At 34.8% G+C, this 26,676-nt stretch overlaps 2 protein-coding genes across 2 annotated transcripts; both read right to left on the bottom strand.

The window, feature by feature from the left end:
- Positions 1-10,024: 10,024 nt before the first annotated feature.
- LOC105261621 (uncharacterized) lies at positions 10,025-10,806 on the bottom strand. The gene is made up of 2 exons (XM_011292883.3): positions 10,699-10,806; positions 10,025-10,625 (listed from the first exon to the last, which is right to left on the bottom strand). Exons 1-2 carry the CDS (start codon positions 10,747-10,749, stop codon positions 10,140-10,142), a joined length of 537 nt encoding a protein of 178 aa, XP_011291185.2. The 5' UTR covers positions 10,750-10,806; the 3' UTR covers positions 10,025-10,139.
- Positions 10,807-20,512: 9,706 nt separating this feature from the next.
- On the bottom strand, positions 20,513-21,329 carry LOC101900077 (uncharacterized). Its single transcript, XM_005180236.4, has 2 exons — positions 21,188-21,329; positions 20,513-21,105 (listed from the first exon to the last, which is right to left on the bottom strand). Exons 1-2 carry the CDS (start codon positions 21,233-21,235, stop codon positions 20,644-20,646), a joined length of 510 nt encoding a protein of 169 aa, XP_005180293.2. The 5' UTR covers positions 21,236-21,329; the 3' UTR covers positions 20,513-20,643.
- Positions 21,330-26,676: the final 5,347 nt, after the last annotated feature.

Raw genomic sequence — 26,676 nt, 5'->3', positions numbered from 1 at the left:
TGTAAGACTCGAAACTATATTTTTAGGAAATCCACGTCTATGGTAAGACTTAAAAAATATTTTTAGGAAATCCACGTCTATGGTAAGACTTAAAAAATATTTTTAAAAAATCCACGTCTATGGTAAGACTTAAAAAAATATTTTTAAAAAATCCACGTCTACGGTAAGACTTAAAAAAATATTTTAAAAAAATCCACGCCATTTGTGGGCCTTGAAAAAATATTTTTAAAAAATCCACGCCTTTTGTGGGCCTTGAAAAAATATTTTTAAAAAATCCACACCATTTGTGGGCCTTGAAAAAATATTTTTAAAAAATCCACACCATTTGTGGGTCTTGAAAAAATATTTCTAAAAAATTGACGCCTTTTGTGGGTCTTGAAAAAATATTTTTAAAAAAATCCACGCCTGTTGTAAGACTTGAAAAAATATTTTTAAAAAATCCATGCCTGTTGTAAGACTTGAAAAAATTATTTTAAAAAATCCACGCTTGTTGTAAGACTTGTAAAAATATTTTTAAAAAATGCACGCCTGTTGTAAGGCTTGAAAAAATATTTTAAAAATCCACGCCTGTTGTAAGACTGAAAAAATATTTTAAAAAAATCCACGCCTGTTGTAAGACTTGAAAAAATATTTTAAAAAAATCCACGCCTGTTGTAAGACATGAAAAAATATTTTAAAAAAATCCACGCCTGTTGTAAGACTTGAAAAAATATTTTTAAAAAATCCACGCCTGTTGTAAGACTGAAAAAATATTTAAAAAAAATCCTCGCCTCTATTGGGCCATTTAAAGTATTATTACAAAATCCACGTCTCCTCTAAGTCGTGAAATTTTTTTTTAAAGAATCCACTTCATTTTGAGGTCTTGGAAAAACATTTTTTAAAAATCATTCCTTCCACTCCTTCTACCATCTACTGTGCATCTTACGCACTTCCTCTACTTCGATTGGCCATGGCATACTTGAGGAAGACTTATTTTTAAAAAGACATGGTTGTACGTCTTGTTGCTGTTGCCGTTGCCGTTGTTGTTTGTCAGTTTCCCAACAATTTAAGTCGAAAATAACAGATGCTTTTTAGGCATTACAGCCAGTGTTAGAAATACCAACAACAGATGTGGCAAACATGTTGTGGCATCAACAGGAACCAGAAGCAGCAGCAACAACAACAACAACAATTTATATTAAAAGGCAGGCAAAGAAAAAAACTAGGACCATTTAGAGGAGTAGTCGAGGAGAATAAGAGGATGATGATGGTGATGAAAGTGAAAGAAAAAAATTGAAAAATAATATAATCGAAAATAACTTGAAGCGTCTACGTGTTAGCCAGCAACAGCAAAAACAACAAGAAATTGCATAAATACTTGTTGTGAGTTTATCCCCCTGCTTTTCGATTGGCCATTCATTGCTCAAGCTCCATGCCTTTATTTTATTCCATTTGCATGTGAAGCGTAAAATATTTTCTTCATCTTTTTCTTCCTTTTGATGATGAAATTGAAAGCCATGGAAGCTGTCTTGCATGGAATTCTAGCTGTGTTGCATCTTCTTCTCCCTACTTGATGTTTTGATGGTTTGCTCTTAAGATCCGATGGTGCTGATGTTGCTATTATTGCTGCTACTACCGCTGCTGTTGCTGCATTTTGTGTTTGGCCCAATTTGCGTTATTTGAAATTTGTGTTAATACTTTGTTAAGTGTTGTTAACTTGAGTTGAATGTTTTTCCATTTTTCTTACTCCTTCTGTTCTCCGTCATATTTTTAAGGAAATTGTTGGTGTTATGCTTAAAATGGAAACTCTTAAATACATTAATTTAAGAACTGTTAAAAAGATCAATTTAAAATGTTAAAAGTACATGTACGGTACAATTGTGGCGCCCAACGTGGGGAACCATATGTGTACACTCCGGTGGAGAAACATGGATGTGCATCAGCTCACGAAGGAAGAACTTTCCATACGAGGAGCTAAGGCCTGAAAAATATTAGGTCCTTGAAAAAATATTCTTTAAAAAATTCACGTCTCTAACGGTTATTGAAAAAATATTCTTTAAAAAATCCACGTTTTTGATGGTCGTTGAAAAAATATTCTTTAAAAAATCCGCGTCTCTTTTAGGTTTTTAAAAAATATTCTTTAAAAATCCACGTCTCTGTTGGATGTAAAAAAAATATTCTTTAAAAAAATCCACGTCTCTGATGGTCCTTGAAAAATCATTCTTTAAAAAATCGACGTCTCTGATGGTCTTTGAAAAAATATTCTTTAAAAAATTCACGTTTCTGATGATCCTTGAAAAAATACTCTTTAAAATATCCACGCCTTGGATGATTGTTGAAAAAATATTCTTTAAAAAATCCACGTCTCTGATGGTCTTTGAAAAAATATTCTTTAAAAAATCCACGTCTCTGATGGTCGTTGAAAAAATATTCTTTAAAAAATCCACGTCTCTGATGGTCGTTAAAAAAATATTCTTTAAAAAATCCACGTCTCTGATGGTCGTTGAAAAAATATTCTTTAAAAAATCCACGTCTCTGATGGTCGTTGAAACAATATTCTTTAAAAAATCCACGTCTCTGATGGTCGTTGAAAAAATATTCTTTAAAAATCTACGCCTTTGATGGTCGTTGAAAAAATATTCTTTAAAAATCTACGCCTTTGATGGTCGTTGAAAAATATTCTTTAAAAAATTCACGTCTCTGATGGTCGTTGAAAAATATTCTTTAAAAAATTCACGTCTCTGATGGTCGTTGAAAAAATATTCTTTAAAAAATCCACGTCTCTGATGGTCGTTGAAAAAATATTCCTTAAAAAATCCACGTCTCTGATGGTCGTTGAAAAAATATTCTTTAAAAAATCCACGTCTCTGATGGTCGTTGAAAAAATATTCTTTAAAAAATCCACGTCTCTGATGGTCGTTGAAAAAATATTCTTTAAAAATCCACGCCTTTGATGGTCCTGGAAAAAATATTCTTTAAAAATCTACGCCTTTGATGGTCCTGGAAAAAATATTTTTTAAAAATCTACGCCTTTGATGGTCCTGGAAAAAATATTCTTTAAAAATCCACGCCTTTGATGGTCCTGGAAAAAATATTCTTTAAAATTCCACGCCTTTGATGGTCTTGGAGACACAAGGGGCATCCATAAAAATGTAAATCAGTTACACGAAGTGTCGTTTTTATGCTAAAGTAAAATACAATAACAAGCAAAAATAAAAAAAAATTCAAGTGAAGAAGAGAAAATAATAACAAGGATGAGAGGTGGTAAAGTGAATAAAACCACCAAAAAGGGCAACAAAAAAGGAAAGAAGACAAAAGAAAAATTTGCATAAACTTTTACACTTCCACTTTCACTGGCAATGACCACAGCTGGTCATGGTGGGAAAGGGTTGCCATAGCGGGACATTAAAAGTTTTAAAACAATATCCTTGAAAAAAAAATAATAAAAAAATCCACGTCTCTGGTAGTCCTGGAAAAAATATTCTTTAAAAAACCCAAGTCTCTGGTAGTCCTGGAAAAAATATTCTTTAAAAAACCCAAGTCTCTGGTAGTCCTGGAAAAAATATTCTTTAAAAAACCTAAGTCTCTGGTGGTCGTTGAAAATATTCTTTCAAAAACCCAAGTCTCTGATGGTCGTTGAAAATATATTCTTTAAAAAATCCACGCCTTGGATGGTCGTTGAAAATATATTCTTTAAAAAATCCACGCCTTGGATGGTCGTTGAAAAAATATTCTTTAAAAAATCCACACCTTTTTCAGGCCTTGAAAAATATTCTTTAAAAAATCCACACCTCTTTTAGGCCTTAAAAAATATTCTTTAAAAAATCCAAGCCTTGGATGGTCGTTGAAAAAATATTTTTTAAAAAATCCACGCCTTGGATGGTCGTTGGAAAAAATATTCTTTAAAAAATCCATGCCTTGGATGGTCGTTGGAAAAAATATTCTTTAAAAAATCCACACCTCTTTTAGGCCTTAAAAAATATTCTTTACAAAAATCCACGCCTTGTATGGTCGTTTAAAAAATATTTTTTTAAGAAATCCACACCTCTTTTAGGCCTTGAAAATTTTTTCTTTAAAAAAATCCACGCCTTGGATGGTCTTTGAAAAAAAAATTCTTTAAAAAATCCACGTCTCTGATGGTCGTTGGAAAAAATATTCTTTAAAAAATCCATCCACGCCTTGGATGGTCGTTGGAAAAAATATTCTTTAAAAAATCCATCCACGCCTTGGATGTTCGTTAAAAAAAATATTCTTTAAAAAATCCACGCCTTGGATGGTCGTTGGAAAAAATATTCTTTAAAAAATCCACGCCTTGGATGGTCGTTGGAAAAAATATTGTTTAAAAAATCCACGCCTTGGATGGTCGTTGGAAAAAATATTGTTTAAGAAATCCACGCCTTGGATGGTCGTTGGGAAAAATATTCTTTAAAAAATCCACGCCTTGGATGGTCGTTGGGAAAAATATTCTTTAAAAAATCCACGCCTTGGATGGTCGTTGGAAAAAATATTGTTTAAAAAATCCACGCCATGGATGGTCGTTGGAAAAAATATTGTTTAAAAAATCCCCGCCTTGGATGGTCGTTGGGAAAAATATTCTTTAAAAAATCCACGCCTTGGATGGTCGTTTGAAAAAATATTCTTTAACAAAACCACGCCTTGGATGGTAGTTGGAAAAAATATTCTTTAAAAAATCCACGCCTTGGATGGTCGTTGGAAAAAATATTCTTTAAAAAATCCACGCCTTGGATGGTCGTTGGAAAAAATATTCTTTAACAAAACCACGCCTTGGATGGTAGTTGGAAAAAATATTCTTTAAAAAATCCACGCCTTGGATGGTCGTTGGAAAAAATATTCTTTAAAAAATCCACGCCTTGGATGGTCGTTGGAAAAAATATTCTTTAATTTTTTCAAATGAAGAGATTTTATCATTCCAAGTTGGCAACCCCGAGAAAGTGGCACTACAAAGGATATTATTGCACACTTTTTTTTGCCCCATACACAAACAATTTTAACACAGTTCCTTTTTCACAATGCACATATATCCATGCATATAATCGCAATTTACATACTCTCACATTCATAGTTCTTGTTTGACAGTGAATTTAATTCACTCGAATAAATGGAAAACATGCAAACACCCACACATATACAGCCAAGGATATATTCATGTAAATGAACCTGTGTTCACATGAGCTCTCTTCACACTCATCGCATGCATAGTGTGAGTGCGTCTCAATAGATGATGAGAGTGTATTTGTTCTTACATTCATACTTATGAGCAGCAGGATAATTGCTCTTTTTATGTTGTTGTCATTGTATGCATATCCGGTTTCCGGTGAAAAGCGAATGAATATTAAAACAAGCTTTTTGAATTATCTTAAAAGTGAGTTGGGTGATTTTTTGGGGGTAAATTCGGATGGGTAAATTGGTGGGATATGAGGGATTGAAGATGGGGAAGTTTTAATGAGGTTTGATGGTAAAAAAATAACATAATAACAGCATAAATAACAACATAAAAACATAAACTTAACAAATCCAAAATTTAGCAGTTTTTCAGTTCTTAGCTATAAAGTAGTTAGCCGCCTGAGTTTAAATCTCTTTTGAGTTGGTGTACTGCTGACCTGACATGAAATTCCTCCTACCACATCGCCAGGAAACGTGGAATGTGGGTAGTACTCTTAAATGGAGAGAAATATTCTAAATAATGGATTAATTTTTACCACCCTGAAAACCCGAACAACCAAATTAAAGCCTCATCACCCAATAGTAAGAGGCTAAAATCTTTAGGATATAATCCTGAGAATAATTGTTTTATATGGGTCGATATCAAAATTAATCTTAGAATTCAAATAATTCTTTTTACGAAGAGCTATTACTTACCAAGAAAAAAATCCACGGCCCTGAAAAAAAAGATAAAAAATATTAATAAAAAATTTTAAATTACAGAATAGCTGGACCTTGAACTTGTTATGAAAAATATCTACAAATTTTGAATTTTATTTACAAAATATTTATGATTTGTAATTGAAAACAAATTGGAGGAAAATCCATGATCCTGGAAATTAATCTCTAAAAATCCACGGCTTTACCTCAAATTATCTTTATTTTCTTTTAAGTCTCTTGGAAAATTTTAATACCAAAAACCACATGCCATAAAAATTCTGCAATTAAAGATCAAATTGACCTTGATAATGTGTTCCTAAAAAATCTTTGAAAAAAATATCTAAAATATCCTTCCGTTGAAAAACATCCACAAAAATTAAAAGTCATAGAGGGTCCTTGAAAACGTTTTTACAAGTCCACATTTTTGGCTCTAATTTTCTATGGCGCTGATAATCCCTTGAGAGGACCTTGGAACAATTTTCTTAAAATAATTCACGTTTGTGGCAATTTTTTTTTTACAAAATCAATTTAAATATTTAAAAAAAAAAAAAATCCACGTTTGGATTTTTGGTTTTGGTTTTTGATTTGGTTTTGGATTTTTTTATAGTAATTGCCTGACTGACTGACTAAATGTTTCAACAACGCCCAGACGAAACGGCTAAAGCTTGAATCTTGAAATTTTGAGTGAGGGTCACTCTTGGTTCGAAGAGGTCAGATAAGGCTTGGTTTTCGGAAATTCGTACTAGAACAGTACGAAAAAGTATTAAAAGGTGCTAAATATGGTACCCTTTCTATTTTAGGAAGCATTAGAGCTAAAACTCTTTGCTTGGAATGAGGGTTGATGTACCAAAGGGTTTTTGTACTACATTTGGTACCACTTCGTATCATGTGAACGGTTAGAACTAAAAACTTGAAACTATGGAATAGGTATCAAGGCTGAGGAGTAGAGTCGATGTAAGGAGGTAGTTTTGGAAGCGAGTACTCATGTATACGAAAATTACTAAACGGTACTAAATTTAGAACAATTTGAATTTGGAGGAACAAATTGAGCTATAATCCTTTGTGGAGTGAAGGATTAGTCTTAATTTATGAAGGAAATTTTCGAAAGTTGTGCTTATGACACGAAAAGTACTAAATGGTACTAAATTTGGTTCAATTTCGTTTTGGTTGAACCGATAGAGCTGGAATTCGGAAATTTTGAAACATGATTATTATTGCATTCTAGGACAGAGGAATATGGGTAGTTTTGGAAATTCGTACTTATGTGTACTAAATTTGGTGCAATTTAAATATTGGGAGAATAAATAGAGTTAGAATTCTGAAATTTGGATTTAAGATGTCTATTGGACTGTATGATGTAGTATGTTATGAAAATTTGAACATAAGTGTACTAAACAGTACTAAATTTGGTGCAATTTGGAGAAACGGATGGAGTTGGAATCCTGATATTTGGAATTAACATCACTGTGGAGTATAGGAATTGTGTATAGAGGAAGTTTTCGAAATTTGTACTTATGGTACTTATGGCACGAAAAGTACTAAATGGTACTAAACATGGTACAATTTCGATTTTGTTGAACCGATAGAGCTGGAAAGCTGAAATTTGGAAATAAAATTACTATAGCATTCTAGGACAGAGGAATGTGGGTAGTTTTGGAACTCTGAAATTGGAAAATAAGATTTCAATTGGACTGCATGATGTAGGTAGTTATGAAAATTTGTATATACAGGGTGAGATAAAATAATAAAACGCCATAATTTTTACATTTTTACACCTATTGAGGGTATATTAACTTTGTCATTCCGGTTGTAACTCCTCGAAATACTCATGTCAGACCCAACAAAGTATATATATATATTCTTGATCAGCGTAAAATTCAAAGTCGATTTAGCGAAGTCCGTCTGTCCGTCTGTCTGTTGTAATGACGCTATCTTTCGAACGAATTGAGGTAGAAGGCTAAAATTTTCCACACATGTTTATTTTTTCAGTAGGCAGGTTAGGTTCGTAAATGAGCCATGTAGTTCAACGTTTTCATATAGCCCCCATATAACGGTACCTCCCGATATTCGGTATTTTGATGATTTTAGCAAAATTATTCGCCGGAATTGTTTCAAATTTGGTATTTGAAGTTCGTAATGGATGCTACAGCCTATGACAGGAGATTGTCTGTGCAGGTCCACGTCTTCGTATAGCTCCGATAAAACGGTACCTTACAATATTCTGTATTTTGATGATTTTAGCGACATTATTCACCGGAATTGTTTCAAATTTGGCATTTGAAGTTCTTAATGGGCACTACAGTCTATGACAGAAAATTGTCTATGCAGGTCCAGGTCTTCGTATAGCCCTCATATAACGGTACCTCCCTATATTCGGTATTTTGATGATTTTAGCGTCATTATTCACGGGAGTAGTTTCAAATTACGTATTTAGAGTTCGTAATGAGAACTACGGTCTGTGACAGAAAATTGTCTATGCAGGTGCAGGTCTTCGTATAGGCCTCATATATCAGTACCTTCCTATATTCGGTATTTTGACGATTTTAGTTACAATACTCAGCGAAATTGTTTGAGATGTCGTTTGAGATGAAGTTCGTAATGATTGCTACAGCCTGTGACAAAGCCTATGTAGGTCCACTTCGAATAGACCCCAGTATAACGGCTATATTCGGTATATTAAAGATTTTTAACGGATTTTATTTTTTGGAAATTTACAAATTCGTTCCAAATGGTGGTGGGTATACAAGGTTCGGCCCGGCCGAACTTACAACTTTTTAAATCGTTTTTTTTTTAATTTTATTGAATGAAAGCGAAAAATGTCGGAAATAGCATCAAATTTTAGAATAAGTTTAGATTTGCCATCGTGCGTTGGAAATGAAGCGAGGAACTTCATTTTGTAACCATTCTTGGGTGGCGCGTGCTGAGTGCGATGGTTGGAATGTTTAAGGTCTGCGGCCAAAATGTTTGAGTGGCCAAGCATTTAATACAACCTCCACAATATTTTCGCGATAATATTTGGAATTTATTCTAATGCCACGGTCGATTAATACGAGCGGAGAGCGACGATCGGCTTTTATGGCGGCAAACACCATCACCATGGCCGACCCTTGAGTTCTGGTGGCCAACCGAAGGTGCACATTTTCAGCTGACCTCTTTGGCAAGTAAACACGATCATATTGTTTGTCTACAAACTGCTGGACAACGAATGTTTTCTCATCGGAGACGGAGAAAACCAAATTCGGCAGTTCACCACTTTCTGCCCAGCGAAGCAACTCTTTACCTCTTTTGTGTCTATTTTATTTCAGTTGCGATGTAAGTTCTTGCAATTTTTGGAATTTCAATGGCTTTACCCCGAGCTCATTTTTCAATATTTTCCGAATGGAATATTGCGATATGTTTAGCTCACGAGCCATTTTTCGGCCACTGCGACGCGGATTTCGATCAAGTCGCTTCTTTACTTTTTGAACCATTTCTGTTGGTGTGCTGTTTTCTCCTGTCTTTCGTCCACTTCCTTGATGTCAGGCTACGCTACCGGTATTACGGTAACGAGAGATGGTACGAGACACAAAAGATTTATTCACATTTAAATGCTAGAGTGCTCTAATGATAGCCACTTGTGGTTTTCCAGCCAAATATAAGGTAATCACACTATCACGCTTTAATTCCATGGCTAATAACTTTTTTTCTGCAAAATTCTCACAAAAATGATTTTGTACGCTTGTAAACAATATAATGAGCTGTCACTGGAATAATTCTAACAGCTGTCGGAAGAGTGGCTTAGAAATGACAGCAATCTGAAAATGGTTGCAGTTTTTCATCTCACGCTGTATTTTCAAAAAAAAAAAAAAAAAAAAAAAAAAAAAAACCGAAAAGTCCCCTTTATTAACCCGAAATAATTTTCGTGTTCTTATCTGCAATATATTGTTATAATCGCAAAAATCTCAAATAGGTAAAATTTGTTGATCTTTGGCCCTTGAAAATATATTTTTTAAAAATTCAGAAAAATTAAAAATTTTCCGTTTTCACTTTGTATGATTTTCAAAAAATATTTCAAATTTTTAAATAATTTTAATTTATTCAATATTTCAGTTTTTTTTTTATAAAAAATCCTTGAAATATTTAAATTTCTTTACTTTATTTTTTTAAGTCCATTTCAAAAATCGGCCTTGAAAATATTCATATATGGCCTTCTGGTATTTACTTAAATCCGAAATCTGCTTCCCGCAATGGAAATCTCCACATTGAAGTTCATTTAATTGCTCCTTCCAAAGCACTTTTTACAGTTCCTTTTTGCCCCGATTCTTGTGGCATCGACTGATCACATATTCCGCATAGACCTTTTCGATATCTTTCGATGGCGTACCATAATCTCCGCCATAAACTTTACCCAAAGATTCTTTGAATTTCGTTCTCAAATCTTGCAGACCATGACGATTCAGGAGTCTTTGCATGGCATGCATTTCCCTGGAGGCATTCGCCCCAGCCTCCAAATAGGGTCGCATCAGGGCACTGGTATTTTGATTATATTTCAAACGTTTCGATTGACAATCACCCTCCTGCGATTTGTACTCCTCGGTTTCGTGTAGAAATTTTCGCAAATTTTCACGATGTTCATTGTAGCGCTCGTCGGCGGGTACCTCTTCCAAAGCGTTGCGTATCAGTGTTTCGCTTTCATCGATCATTGCCTGCATCAAGTTTTCTGCTGCCTCAACAATGCGCAAATCGTCATTGTAAATTGTCTGGCTGGCGGTGGCGGGGTGGAACTGGAATGGGGAAAATTATTTGTTTTGTTTTTCTTGATTCATTCAAAATTCCGATGATGACGATTGTACAAACCTTCCGCATCGCCATCAGAGAGGCGAGAATAATTATCAGTAAATTTTTCATTTTGTTTTTTTTTTCGAGATTTTTATTTTCTTTTCTTTCTTTTTTTATTTTTATTTTTAATTTTTTTTATTTAGATTTTTTCGTTTGCCTTAGTGAATGAATGCCGAGCCTCTGTTTAGTTTGAAATTCAAATAAATACTAAGCAATCATTCTGGCGTACATACATACGACTGTGCCACATGTCCGCATATCTCGGTATCAGTTTCAAAACTCAGAGGCATAAATAGAATAGCGCATCGTATTATAATGACCCCACCAGGATTGTGTGGACGGGGTGTGAGGAAGTGGTGGTTGCTGCTGCTGTGTGGGCATTTATCAGTTGGCAGCTACTGAAACAATTGTTTATTTTGTCTTCCTCTCAATTGGAGTTTGGAATACGATGCGTTGCACTTGTTTTGGATTTTCCCTCTCTCTCTCTCTCTCTCTCTCTCTCTCTCTCTCTCTCTGTTTCTCTTTGTCTTTGAAGCGATATTCATGTTCATAACTTCTCTCAAAATTACAGGGCATGTTAATTTTATACAAAATACTCGGCGGATATATTTTCCTGGACGGTATTAAATCGGAAATCAGTTCAAAAACTTTCAATTTTTATACCCTACAACACTATGGGCGTATTATAAGCTTGATTGGACCAAAAATTATGTGTAACACCTCGAAATATTGGTTTACCACAGATCTTCCTATCTCGCCGAGCTGAGTCGATCTAGCTATGTATGACCGTCTGTCCATGTTAATATGTAATCACTCTACAATTATGGCCCGATCTTCACGAAATTTAGAATGTAGGTGGGGCTAGGGACTGAATAGAAGCCGAAATTTCTATTCTACTGAAACGCAGAAAATAACTTACAGACGAAATCCAAAGTACACAAAAAGCGGACTTCTGGCTTCTATATGCTGATTTCGTTGACCGAGTTTCATCAAATGGAAAAATTCCGTTGGATATGAAGAAATCTATTCAATTTGAGCTGATATCACACATATGATGAACAGTAAACTTAACATCGGAGGAAGATGTATATCGAAGATATATAAAAATCTAAACCGATTTTGATAAAATATGGCAGAGGTATTTTCGAGCAGTATTTTATGCCCGTTATGAAGTATGATTGTTGTGGATGAAACATATATAGGGAACTATAGCTATATCTGAACCGATTTTCACCAAAATTTGAAGTACTTGCTTTTTGGGCTGATTTGCGTCGGAAGTGCCAAAATTCAGTCCATTTGAGCCGATATAAGCCATTTGGAGCACAATAAACCTGAAATCGGATGAAGATATGTAAATCGGCATCGATCTTGACAAAATTTTAGGCACTTATTACTGAGCTGTATCTGATATCTGGTACCAAAGATCACGATTGAGGAGTGCATATGAACCAATTTTCACCAAATCTGAAATATTTGTTTCTAGGATAAATTCACTAAGAATTGCCAAGATTCACTTCACATGGGCTGATATAAGCAATTTGGTGCACAATTAACCTGATATTGGATAAAGATATACAGGTTGAGATAAAAAAACTGCAACCAACTTCCGACTGCTGTCATTTCTAAGCCACTCGTCCGACAGCTGTTAAAATTATTCCAGTGACAGCTCATTATATTGTTTACAAGCGTACGAAAGCATTTTGGTGAGAATTTTCCAGAAGAAAAGTTATTCGTTATGGAATTCAATCGTGATAGTGTGATTTTATTATATTTGGGTGGAAAACCACAAGAGACTAACGTTAGAGCACTCCATCATTTAAATGTGAATAAATTTTTGTGTGTCGCGTTCCATCGCTCGTTACGGTGATACTGGTAGCGTAGCCCGAAGTCAAGCAATATAATAGAAAACATTCGTTATCCAGCATTTTGTAAACAAACAAACTGATCGTGTTTACTTGCCAAAGAGGTCAACTGAAAAGGTGCACCTTCGGTTGGCCACCTGAACTCAAGCGCCGGTCATGGTAATGGTGTGGGCTGCCATAACAGCCGATTGTCGCTCTCCATTCGTATTAATCGACCATGGCATCAGAATAAATGCCGCATATATCGCGAAAATATACTGGAGGGTGTATAAAAGCCTTGGGCACGCAAACATTTTGGCCGCAGACTTTGGACATTCCAACAGGACTCAGCACCGCAGACCAACAGGACTCAGCACGCGCAGACCAAGAATGGTAACAAAATGAGGTTCCTCGCTTCTTTTTCGCACAATGACCACCAAAATCTCCGGATACCATTTCGTTGGACTATTGTGTTTGGAGTATTTTGGAAAGCGAGTTTGGCACCAAAAAATGCCAAAGTGTCGATCACCTCAAGCAAGCGCTTCGCCGGGAATGGGCCAGAATACCGCAGAGTAACATTTGGGCAGCGTGTGACGGTTTCATTGACCGTTTGGAGGCCATAATTCATGCCAAAGGTGACCGATTCGAACAAATCTAAACTTATTCCAAAATTTGATGCTATTACCGACAGTTTTTGCTTTCATTCAATAAAATTAAAAAAATGTAAAAATTATGCTGTTTGACTTTGTTGGAGTTTTTTTTATCTCACCCTGTATATATGGGAGCTATACCCAAAGCTCAACCGATTACAATATAATTTGGCATTTTTTTTTTTTTGGTGCAAAATTTCGTCTCTCTGCCCGAATTTCATTGGAATCACGTTGGGTGCACCAAATATATGAAATCGGCCGAAAATATATATGGGAGCTATATCCAAATCTGTACCGATTTCGATATAGTTTGTCAAATTTATGTGTGTACGAAATTTAGTCACTCATGCAGAATTTCATTGCAATCGGATATACATAGCGTGTTTGGTGCATCAAATATGTGAAATCGGCCGAAAATATGGGAGTTGGGAGCTATATCCCAATTTGAACCGATTTCAATATAATTTGACAAATTTATCTGTTGATCCAAAACCCGTAACTTATGCCGAATTTCATTGAAATCGGACATATGCATCGTGTTTTGGGCATCAAATATGTAAAAAGGGTCAAAAATACAGATGAGAGCTATATCCAAATCTGAACCGATTTCAATATAATTTGGCAAATTTATTTTTGTTTTAAAGTCCGTTACGCGTTCCAAATTTGGAGACTATATCTATAATCGATCAATAGATATGTGCATATGAAATCTAAATTTTTGAAAGGTACCTCCGATTCTATGTTACTTTCAGGCGATGTTGTAGTATTCTTGGAAATTTTCAGTAAAATCAGTTTTCAGCGGTTTGCGAATCCATAAATTACAAAAAACATACAAAAATTTTACTCTTTTATAGATATAGATTTATTTAGGTCCTATACGAAATGGATATAGGTCCATTCCTCGGGAACCTACTCCATTGAGGGTCAACAATTTGAATAATCATAACAGAAGTAAAAATATATTTAAATAATCGAACATTGTCGGCAATACCAACTGATACATTTTAACTTGCTTTTATACCCTACACCACAAGGTGGTTAGGGTATTATGTATTTGTGCATTTGTTTGTAACAGCCAAAAGGAAACGAAATAGACCCATAGTTTCTTTTGATGATCTGCATAGAATCACATTCTGAGTCGATTTATGCATGTCCGTCTGTCCATCCGTCCATGTATTTTTGTGAACAAAGTACAGCTCGCATTTATTACCCGATCCAGATGAAATTTTGCATAAACGAACCCTATTGAAATTGGAGATAATCGGTAAAAATTTAGATATAGCTCCCATATATATCTTCGTCCGATTTGCCTTTTATTGTGCTCCAAACGTGTAATATCAGCCCGAATAGCATGGCATTTTGCACATACAACCAAATTAGGCCTGAAAATAAGTATGCCGAATTTGATCGAAATCGGTTCAGATATAGCCTTAGCTCCCATATATATTGTTCGTCCAATTTGTTATTTTTGTCCTCCACAGCCGTAATATGCACTCTGTAACAACAATATTTGAGGAAATTTATCAAATACAGCTCAGAAATACATTTGCTAAATGTTATTGAGATCGGTTCAGATTTCGATATATCTCCCATGTATAACTTCGTCCGATTTAATTGTTATTGTGCACCAAACGTCTAATATTTATCCAAATAGGATGGACTTTGGCACTTACCACCGAATTGAATCTAGAATCTAGAAGCTAGTATGTCAAATTTGGTGAAGATCGGTTCAGATACAGCTATAGCTCCCATATATACGGTTCATCCGATTTGTTATATTTGTTACCCACAGCCGTAATATGCACTCCGTAACAACAATATTCAGGGAAATATATCAAATACAGCTCAGAAATATATTTGCCAAATTTTATAGAGATCGGTTCCGATTTGGATATAGCTCCCATATATATCTTTATCTGATTTCAAATTAGTTGGGCACCAAATGAACAAAACGAATCCGAATTTAAAAGATACAAATGCTTCGGTATATTTATTCCTTTGAACTTTAAATTATAATTGTTATCATAGGGTGTAGGATTGAATTCTCCCATAAAAACTTTTAATTGTTATGCGGAGCTCTACTAAATTAGCAAAGTGGTGTAGGGTATCATAAAGTCGGCCCCGCCCGACTTTTAAGACTTTCCTTAATGGTTTAAATTCCAAAAAGTCCCAGGAGTGCTCCGATAGTGGTTGAAGTATGTTTACGGACTTTATTTCCCCGAAATGTTCAGAATGTATTGAAAATGTTTTTTTTTTTTTAATTCTCATTTTTTTCGAAAAAAGAATCAATTACTGATTTATAACTCAAAGAATAAATTTGTTTTTTTTTTTTTGAAAAAAATTAATAAATTTACCCACCATTCGGCATAGAGTAACGCACAATGAAAATAGATTTTTTTTATTTCGTTGGATTATTTGAGTCTCAATTTTTTTTTTTGCCAGACATGGAAATAATAATAATAATATTGACCTCCTAAAAATTTTAATTTATATCTGCAACACACATAGAAACATTTAATAAATTTTATTATTTATAAATATTTAAATTTAAAAATAGTTTCGAAACATTTTTGTTTATATTTTTTTATTATTCCAATAATCCAATAATATTATCTCTCACTCTTTTATCAGAAGTTTATTCATTTTGAATTTAAGGCGGCAATGATTTTTGAAAACAAAGAGAGCTGAAAATAAAATAATTGAGAGAATGGTGGTCCACTAGGGGCCAAGTGAGGTCACACACTACTACTGCCACCACAAAATGTGTGACAATTATTTTTCAAATTTTGAAATAAGATTTGTGTAGGATTTTCGATAGTTACGTCTAGTGTTGAATAGAACCTAACCGATATGTCTACTAATTTCGGTCAGATTATGTCTTTTTTATTTTGCATCCTTGCGAATGTGAATATGACCTATCCTACCCTACGCCCATGTTGTTCCCTAATAAATTATACAATTATAGCATAGGTAATTAGTCGCTGAATTAATAGACTAGACGGTGTCTAATAGTTTTGCATATTCTCACAACCAACCACAGATCGTGTGACCAACGAACATGCCATGGGTGGAACACATGGATTTCCTTCATATCAGACAATTTCCGCCGACATGCGCCGCCAAAAAGATTCTGACAATTTCATTTCTTTCTGTTGTCACTCGGAGAGTGCGTGATGTGATAACACACACACACACAAGCCGGACAACTGCCAAATCATGAGATTTTGGGAATTTCTTTGTGTGTTGACTCAGAGAAAACCGCACACTTTGAAAGATTATAAAATTCTAAAGAATTTTATATAAATAGTAGCAGCTTGAACTATTGGAATCACAAAAAAAATATTGTGGGCTCATGGGTCAGGCCTGTGTTTAATTTTCCTAATTTGAATGGAGTAAATGGCATTCTCTACTCACCGTGAATTATGAAATAGATTTTCAGCAAAATTTTATGAATGAATGTTCAAGAATTGAATTATCTACGGCTTGGCATTCGGTGTCACAACTAGATCAAGAATCTGTTGTCGTCGTTCATGACCTTGTACCATAAAAAGAAAAAAACATTGTATTAAATGTATTTTGCCTTGTCTACAGAGTGATAATTTAAAAATTATGTTAATAAATTAACCCATTTAGAACCCGGAACCATTGAAAAAATATTTACATTTTTTTTGAAATTTATTGTAAAATTAGCTCAAGTTTACAAAATCTAAGGGTCCCTGAAAAAATATAGTTTAATTTTTTAATATTACAGGTTCGGAAACATTAAAAATGTTTGTAAAAATGAACGATTATAGCTCTGAAAAGCTTAAATTTGTATAATATTTTTGAGAAGATTCTCTTACAAAACTTCACAGTTATAGCTATGAGAGTCATCGGAATTATAAACATTTGTGGAAAAATATTGTATAAATATTTGTGTAAAAAATCACGATAATAGCCTGGTAAAAAGAGGTCCTTACAATTCATAAAAAATGGACAATCTACGATGATCTGAATTTTTTTTTAAAAACCACAAGTCCATAAAATTATTTTTAAAAATCAAAGAGTTCTTAAAATGATTTTTTAAAATACAGAAATCTTTAAAATTGTTTTTTAAAAATCCACGAGTTTTTAAAATGATTTTTTCAAAATCCAGGAGCCCTTAAAATGTTTTTTTTAAAAATCCAGGAGTTTTTTTTTAAGAATCCACGAGTCCTTAACATTATTTTTAAAAGTCCACGAGTCTTTGAAATCATTTTTAAAAGCCCACTATTTCTTAAAATAATTTTTAAAAACCCACGAGTCCTTAAAATGATTTTTGAAAATTCATCAGTCCTTGAAAACATTTTTAAAATCCCACGATTTCTTAAAATCATTATTAAAAATCAATGGATCCTTGAAATCAGTTTTAAAAAACAACGAGTTTTAAAAAATTCACGAATCCTTAAAATCATTTTTTTAAATCTCCGAATTATTGAAATAATTTTTAAAAATCCACGAGTCCTTAAAATAATTTTTAAAAATCCACGAGTCCTTAAAATAATTTTTAAAAATCCACGAGTCCTTAAAATAATTTTCAAAAATCCCCAAGTCCTTGAAATCATTTTTAAAAATCCACAAGTCCTTAAAAACTATTTTTTTAAAATCCACAAGTCCTTAAAATCATTTTAAAAAATCCAGGAGCCTTTAAAATCATTTATAAAAATCCACGAGTCCTTGAAGTCATTTTTAAGAATCCACGAGCCTTTAAAATGATTTTTAAAAATCCACAACTCTTTAAAACCATTTTCAAAAATCAACGACTCCTTTAAATCAATTTTAAAAAATCACAAGTCCTTAAAATCATTTTTAAAAATCCACGATTCTTTAAAATCATTTTCCACAAGTCCTTGAAATCATTTTCCACGAGTCCTTGAAATCATTTTCCACGAGTCCTTGAAATCTTTTTTAAAAATCCACGAATTCTTTAAATGATTTTTAAAAATCCACAAGACCTTAAAAACAATTTTTAAAAATCCACGAGCCCTCAAAATCATTATTAAAAATCTTCGAGTCCTTCAAATCATATTTAAAAATCAACGAGCACTTAAAATTATTTTTAAAAATCCTCGAGTCCTTAAAATCATTTTTAAAAATCCACGAGTCCTTGCAATTATTTTTATACCCTCCACCATGGGTAGGAGGGTATATTAACTTTGTCATTCCGTTTGTAACACCTCTAAATATTCGTCGTAGACCCCATAAAGTATATATATTCATAATCAGCATAAAATTCTAAGACGATTTAGCGATGTCCGTCTGTCTGTCTGTCTGTCTGTCTGTCTGTCTGTCCGTCTGTCTGTCTGTTGAAATCACGATAGAGCCCACATTATTTGACGTAGACCTTTGAAATTTGGCACAAGTGTGTGTATTGTCCCTAGGATGGTTGGTATTGGAAATGGGATATATCGGTCCACGTTTTGGTATAGCCCCCATATAACTGTACCTCCCGATATTCGGTATTTTGATTATTTTTGCCACATTTTTCCACGGATTTGTCTAAAAATTGACCTCTGTAAGTCGTAATGGATTCTAGCTCCAGTGGGGTAACATTATATGTATAGGTCCACGTTTTCATGTAGCCCCCATATAACGGTACCTCCCGTTATTCGGTATTTTGATGATTTTAGCGACATTATTTAAAGGAATCGTTCCAAATTTGGTGTTTGAAGTTCGTAATACATACTGCAGCATAAGAAAGAAAATGGGCCATGTAGGTCCACGTCTTGGTATAGCCCCCATATAACGGTACCCCCCGATATTCGGTATTTTGATCATTTTAGCGACATTATTTAACGGAATCGTTCCAAATTTGGTGCTTGAAGTTCGTAATACATACTGCAGCATAAAACAGAAAATGGGCCATGTAGGTCCCCGCCTTCGTATAGCCACCATATACCGTACCCCCCGATATTCGGTATTTTTATGATTTTAGCGGCATTATTTACCGGGATTGTTTTAAATTTCGCATGTGAAGTTCGTAATGGATACTTCAGCCCATCCCAGAAAATTGTCTGTGCAGGTCCACGTCATCGTATGGCCCCCATATAACGGTACCCCCTATATTCAGTATTTTGATGATTTTAGCTATATTTTAAACAGATTTTTCTTCAAGTTTCGCATTTAAATATTGTAATAACTTATGACAAAATTTGACTATGCAGGTCCACGTCGTCGTATAGCCATTCGGCATTTTTAAGATTTTAACAGATTTTTTTTTTGAAAATTGCCAAATTTGTACCAAATGGTGGAGGGTATTAAAAGTTCGGCCCGGCCGAACTTATAGTTTTTTTACTTGTTTAAATAATGTTTAGAGCCCTGCCAAAATGTTACCCTTAGTTTTTTCACCTGGGGCTTTGGTCCAATATTTAGGCACTCCGTAATGTTTTTAGGTATTAAAAACAACTTCACACGAAAGTTGTGTTCCATTTTACAGCAAAAAAAAAAAAATAATCCAATGGTCATCTAAAATGCTAGTCCTCTTGGTCCATTGGAATCCTTTAATGTAGATCTTGAAAAACAATGGGCTTTAATTCTGACCCTAACTTTACCCCATGCAAAATTACGTGAGTATTCGACGATAATTGCAACCTGCATATAATACCATAATACCCTCATAGTGTTGTAGGGTGTAAAGAAAAATTAAAAATATACAATTCAAAATTGTTAGTCAAATAGAAAAAATCTCATGCGATAAAAAATATGGCAAAAATTGAAAAAAAATTAACAAAAAATATTTATTTTTTATTGGTATTTTTTTACGCGATTTTCTTAGATTTTATTTTTTCTTGAAAGAGACTATTCCGAATTGACGAGAGTCTATCCAAAATATTGTCTTATGAGCAGGATAACTAAGATCTATTTTTTTACATATATATTGCACATATTTTTCTTTTCTTTCCCATATCTTGGCTACCAGTACCACTGTAATGGTCAGGAGTGACCTTTTAATATATTTGTGATTTGACGGGATTAAAAATATTCGCGGTTTATTCGAAATTTTCGTATTTTTTGACATAAAAATTATGGTTTATTTTACCCTCTAAATATTGTACGACGACCATACAAATTCGTAGGCTTCTGCCCATTCATAAATTCTTATTCCATGCAAAATTCTTCTTCTTCTTTTAAAATCCACTACTGCTGCTGCCGTTGGGAGTTGAAAAAATATTCTTAAAAAAATTCTAAAAAAATCAATTATTATGGATCTGCCAGGCGCTCAAAATATTACCGTTATGTATGGCCTGCTACAATTCGCCAAAAATTCCATAGAGGAGGAATATCAGCAGATGAAGATTTTATTGGCTGTGTTTTTGTTTATAAAAATTAATTAACTTACTACTACAACTACACCTAAGTATTTTTGTTGTTATGGTACACATTAATACTGATAATTCTTGTTTTTTTGTTTTTTAGGGGGGTCCCTTTTGGTCCCGCCCCCACCATTAATTGTGTCAACACTCCCTTTCCAAAAACTTCACATACGACGGTGATCCTTCTTCAACGGGCAGCCCAATTTCACCACTTACAATGCGCTCGAGAAAATGTTCCGCCTCCATCATCATACTTTTCAGGCCGTATTGTTCGAGCAGCGCCAGAATTTCATCATGCTGTGGTGAGCTGTCGGGGCGTAAATATTTAACCATAACAGAAGTCCAGCTACGTGAGAAGGCTCTCATTTTATTGTGACACAAACCGGGCGTTTTAAAATCCAAAGCATTTTGTAGAAGTTTTTCCAAGGCTTTGCGATGCGGCTCATATGGCTCTGTGGTGGGCAAGCGTTCCAAGACATTTCTCAGCAGCGTGGCGGTTTTTTCTGCCTGCGAGGCGGTATATTCAATTTCAGCATCGATGAAATTTTGGGCTGGTTTTTGCATGGGTCTGCGTACAAAGGAAATCGGCAGCGGTTGTATGATCTGCAAATTTTTGCAAGAAATTTGTAAGTATCGACTTTTGTATTTTTTTTTTTTTTTTTTGTAATCCGTAACCCCGATTTACCTTTGCCATTGCGGCCAAAATGGCAAATGAAAGCAAAAAATGCTTCATTTGGCTTTTCTGTGTTAGCTTTTTCTGTGAGATCTTCTCATGAATCTCCCAAAACGTACTGAAGTCCGTGCGGCCATTTCAATAGCATTTTATAGAAATGGCGTCCACTTCCCAGCGCTTATCAGTGCCATGCCATGTGACATTCTCAGCAGACACACATAGCGAGCGTGTGGGGGTATGTAAATGTGTGTGTGTCGATTTTTTTCCGATTTTTTTTTTTCGTTTCAAATAAAAAAATGCGAATTAAAAGATGGAATTTGAGCCAGACATTTTTATATAGATTCCGATTGATTTATATATTGATGATGATGACTGAGTGACTGACTGACTTATGCAACGCCTCAAATCACAGTGGCATGATGATTTATTAAGGAAACACTCGTGTTGTTGTTGATATTGAAGGCAATAGGTCAACTCTTCGTGTAATGAAGAGAATGGAGTTTATCTTGTCGAAATCGCTTGCCACTTATTTTGTGGGCCAACAAAAGATTAAAACACAAACCTTTTTACACCCTCCATTATACGTAGTCTGGAGAGAATATTAAGTTCGGTATTCCGTTTTTAATTTATCGAAATAATTATTTTAGACCCAGCAAAGTATTTATATTCTGGATCAGCGTAAAATTCTAAAACGAATTAGCCCTGTTCGTTCGTCCGTCTGTCCGTTTGTTGTAATCACGCTAGAGCCATAACGAATTAAGATAGGAAGCTAAAATTTTGCACGGATCAGTATTTTGTCTGTAGGCAGGTCAAGTTTGAAGATGGGCTATATCGGTCCACCCCCTATCGTATAGCCCACATTCAACGGTACTCCACGATTTTTAGGTATTTTGATGATTTTAGCCTCGTTTTTAATAGAATGATTAGAACTTCTTCACAAGCTAAAATTTTGTGCGGATCAGCATTTTGTCTGCAGGCAGGTCAAGTTCGAAGATGGGCTATATTGGTCCACCCCCGATATATGGTCCACGGTACTCTACGATTTTAGGTGTTTTGATGATTTTAGCCACGTTTTTTTAATGGAATTATCAGAAGTTCTACACAAGGAATTCTTTAGGAGTACTTTACCCCCTGGAAGAGATTTTTATTTCCCCCACGATATCGTATATCCCCCAAAAAATGGCACTTCCCCATATTCGGTATTTTGATGATTGTAGCCAAATTTTTCAATGGAATTGTCTGAAAATCCACACAAGGAGTTCCTTCTGAGTACTTTGCTCCCATGAAATAGAACTTTCTGTAAAGGTCCACGTTCTCGCATAGCCCCCATATAAGGATACCTCCCGATATCCGGTATTTTGATAATTTTAGCGACAATTTTTTATTTGAAGTTTGCAATGGGTACTTTAACCCATGGTGGAAAATTTTCTATGCAGGTCCACGTTCTCGCATAGCCCCCATAAGGATACCTCCCGATATCCGGTATTTTGATGATTTCAGCGACAATTTTTTTTTTTTAAATTTTTTAAAATTTTTTACAATTTTTTATTTGAAGTTTGCAATGGGTACTTTAACCTATGGCGGAAAATTTTCTATGCCGGTCCACGTTATATCAATGCCCCCATACAAGGATACCTTCCGATATTCGATATTTTGATGATTGAAGCGGCATTTTTAATTGGAATTTTTCAAATTTCGTATGTGAAGTTGCTAATAGGTACTACCATCTATGACTGAAAATTGCTCATGCAGGTCTATGACTTCTTATAGCCGCCCTATAATGCTACCTCTCATTATTTGATGATTATAGCCAAGTTTTTCAATGGAATTGTCTGAAAATCCACACAAAGAGTTCCCTTTGAATGCTTTACCTCCTGAAATATAACTGTCTACAGAGTGAGATAAAAAAAACTACAAAAAAGTCAAACGCCATAATTTTTACATTTTTTTGGTTTTGAAATTTTATTGAATTAAAGCAAAAAAATGTCGGAAATAGCATCAAATTTTAGAATAAGTTTAGATTTGTTCGAATTGGTCACCGTTGGTACGAATTATGTCATTCAAATGGCCAATGAAACCGTCACACGCTGCCCGAATGTTGCTCTGCGGTATTTTGAACTATTCCCGGGAAGGAACTTGCTTGAGGTGTTCGACACTTTGGTATTTTTAATGCCAACCTTGCTTTCCAAAATACTCCGGACACCAGATAGTCCAACGGATTGGTATCCGGAGATTTTGGTGGCTGGAAATGAAGCGAGGAACCTCATTTTGTAACCATACTTGGGTGGCGCTTGCTGAATGCGATGGTGCTAAGTCCTGCTGGAATGTCCAAGGTCTGCGGCCAAAATGTTTGCGTGTCCATGGCTTTAATACACCCTCCAAAATATTTTCGCGATAATATTTGGCATTTATTCTGATGCCACGGTCGATTAATATGAGCGAAGAGCTACCATCGGCTGTTATGGCGGCCCACACTATCACCATGGCCGGCGCTTGAGTTCTGGTGGCCAGCCGAAGGTGCGCATTTTCAGCTGACCTCTTTGGCAAGTAAACACGATCATTTTGTTTGTTTACAAACTGTTGGACAACGAATGCTTTCTCATCGGAGACCGAGAAAAATAAATTCGGCAGTTCACCACATTCGGCTAAGCGAAGCAACACTTAAGCTCTCTTGAGTCCATTTTTCGGCCACTTCGACGCGGGTTTCGATCAAGTCGCTTCATTACTTTTCGAACCATTTCTGCTGATGTTGCTCTTTTCTTCCGTCCACTTCCTTGACGTCCGGCTACGCTACCAGTATCACGGTAACGAGCGATGGTACGAGACACTAAAGATTTATTCACATTTAAATGATGGAGTGCTCTAACGATAACCACTTGTGGTTTTCCAGCCAAATATAAAGAAATCACACTATCACGCTTGAATTCCATCACGAATAACTTTTTTTCTTGAAAGTTCTCATCAATCTGCTTTCGTACGCTTGTGGACAATATAATGAGCTGTCACTGGAATAATTATAACAGCTGTTGGACGAGTGGCTTAGAAGTGACACTAGTCTGAATTTGATTGCAGTTTTTTCATATCAGAGTTAATTCAGGTGAGAAGTGGATAATTAATAATAATTGACATTGACTAAGGGTATACATCAGTCGGCAATACCGATATCAATTATTATGCCTCTGAAAAAGCCTTTAAAAATAGTTGTTTATAAATCGAGGTTGTGACTCTGTCTAGTCCTTGATTTTTTTTTTTAAATCCAGGTCTGAAGCTCTTGGTGTTCCTTCAATTTTATACCCTACAACACTATGTGTTGCGGGTATTATAAGTTTGATTGGGCCAAAATTATGTAACACCTTTCCTTCCCACATAGGAAAGTATATATGGATCTTCCTACCTCGCCGAGCTAAGTCGATCTAGGTATGTATGTCCGTCCGTCCGTCTGTCCGTCTGTCCATGTTAATTAGTAATCAAGCTCCATACAACTAATCGACACTAAATTTCGCATCAGAATTGAGTTAAGGACAGGAGCATTATTTTTGACATTATTTCAAAGACGAAATCTTCAGAAATGGATTTGGACATAAGGGGACTTCGAAGCAATTGTAGTATTGTAGGGTATCACATGGTCGGCCCCGCACCACTATAGCCTTTGCTTACATGTTTTGTCTGGGATATTCTCCCCAGAGTTATTTAAAAAAAACAACTTCTATGACAAAAAACTTTTTTTTTTTTACCCGATCGTAAGCTCAATAGAAGAGGAACCAAAGAATTACATAAAACTAAAATTCTTTTGAAAAATCTTCTAAATCTTACGACCGCACTTATCAACATTTTCTTTTTGCTCCACTTCGTTCATGTAAAATCTAGGTATTCCCTACCTTACCCCCTGGTAAACATTACCATCGTTCTCCCCTAATAAACAATCGTTGTTTTTATAAAAACAACAATAATGGGATTAAGTCTGACAATTTTGCAACAACAAAATTCTATGGTATTCCGAACAAACATGCCAACACTGTTCTATAACCTTTTTTTCTTACGAGAGCTCTACTAAATACTCATTGTGGTGTAGGGTATCATATATTCGGGCCCGCCGAACTTTTGACCTTTCCTTACTGTTATCTACAACTTTACAAAAAAATAACCTCCTAATTTTCGGTATTTCGTTCCAATTTCACTTAACTCTTGTCAAAGAAACACATCAAAGTAAGCATAGTTCCAATGTAGGGAAACTTCTTAATTTTCTAGAGCGGAATTGAAAATAAGTCAGGTATGTATTATTACGTAGTTTGACACGTTTTTTTATCAATGTACTTTTTTTTGTTCATGTGTCTATGTGTGGTGGACTATCACAACATCATTGACTTTTTTACTAACTCGTGATGATGAGAAGCCCCCATCATCAAAACAACAATTCCCAATCCATATCACTGCCCTGCTAGTCCAGTATTTTTCCCACAAAGTAACGACCAAATTATAAACAAAACAAAAAATTGTTTTTTTGACGTTTTGTTTTGAAAATAACAACATTATCTTTGCGTTTGATACAATAATGCGAAAAAAATTATGAATCACCTATTAATGGAAAATATTGACCTATGAATATTGAAAGCGATTTCGATTTCCCTGATGGCAAATTATTCGCGTCATTCATCTATTTATCGCAAAAAAGAAATTACGATTTATAGTGCGTCTGATCGGAGTATTCTCAAATATGGGGACCATGTTAGCTATGACAGCTATAAATGACATATATGTGTGTAAACGTGTAGCTCTTTATAGAAGTTTCCATTCTCCGAACTTTTTCCAATTGAAATCTATTAAATATATACATAATTTTTTTCCAAGTTGTGCGTAATATTTTTATGAGAAAAAAATGGATCGTTTTTTTTTTTTTCATTTTCAGCGTTAAAGAATCGGGGCTGAATGGACCCTGATATAGCTCTCATTTACATATGCCCAGTATTGCATCAGACAAATGAACTCCCTTTAGTGGATTAGTGACAAATCGACATTGGCGATGCATTATGACGCATTTTTTATTACCTATTACGTAAATATTAATTTTCAAACCCGTTTCTGTATTTGAATTTTTACAACTACACTATGTGTTGGGGGTATTATAAGTTTGATTGGGCCAGAAATTATGTAACACCTCGAAATATTGGTTTCCCACATAGGAAAGTATATATGGATCTTCCTAGCTCGCCGAGCTGAGTCGATCTAGCTATGTATGTCCGTCTGTCCATGTTAATTTGTAATCACTCTACAGGTCGCAATTATGGCCCGATCTTCACGAAATTTAGAATGTAGGTGGGGTTGAGGTCAGAATAGAACCCTATTTCTTTTGGAGATGATCGCCAAATGTTTAGGGGTTGAAATGGCCCAAATACTGAAAAAATGTCGGTTTTTGCAGTACCTATACAGGTCGCAATTATAGACCAATCGACGCGGAATTTCGCATGTAGCTAGAGTTTAGGGCGGGGAAGAAGCCTACCAAT

This window comes from Musca domestica, unplaced genomic scaffold (assembly GCF_030504385.1).
Source record: "Musca domestica strain aabys unplaced genomic scaffold, Musca_domestica.polishedcontigs.V.1.1 1219, whole genome shotgun sequence".
In the NCBI taxonomy this organism is placed as follows: Eukaryota; Metazoa; Arthropoda; class Insecta; order Diptera; family Muscidae; genus Musca; species Musca domestica.
The sequence above is the reverse complement of the archived record's forward strand: the minus strand, read 5'-3'. Positions and strand labels throughout refer to the sequence as shown.

Coding starts and splice junctions, on each gene's coding strand:
- LOC105261621 (XM_011292883.3), bottom strand. CDS start 10,749: ATGAAAAATTTACTGATAATTATTCTCGCCTCTCTGATGGCGATGCGG. Junction 10,626..10,698: donor CTCTGATGGCGATGCGGAAG/GTTTGTACAATC, acceptor TCCCCATTCCAG/TTCCACCCCGCCACCGCCAG.
- LOC101900077 (XM_005180236.4), bottom strand. CDS start 21,235: ATGAAGCATTTTTTGCTTTCATTTGCCATTTTGGCCGCAATGGCAAAG. Junction 21,106..21,187: donor TTTTGGCCGCAATGGCAAAG/GTAAATCGGGGT, acceptor AAAAATTTGCAG/ATCATACAACCGCTGCCGAT.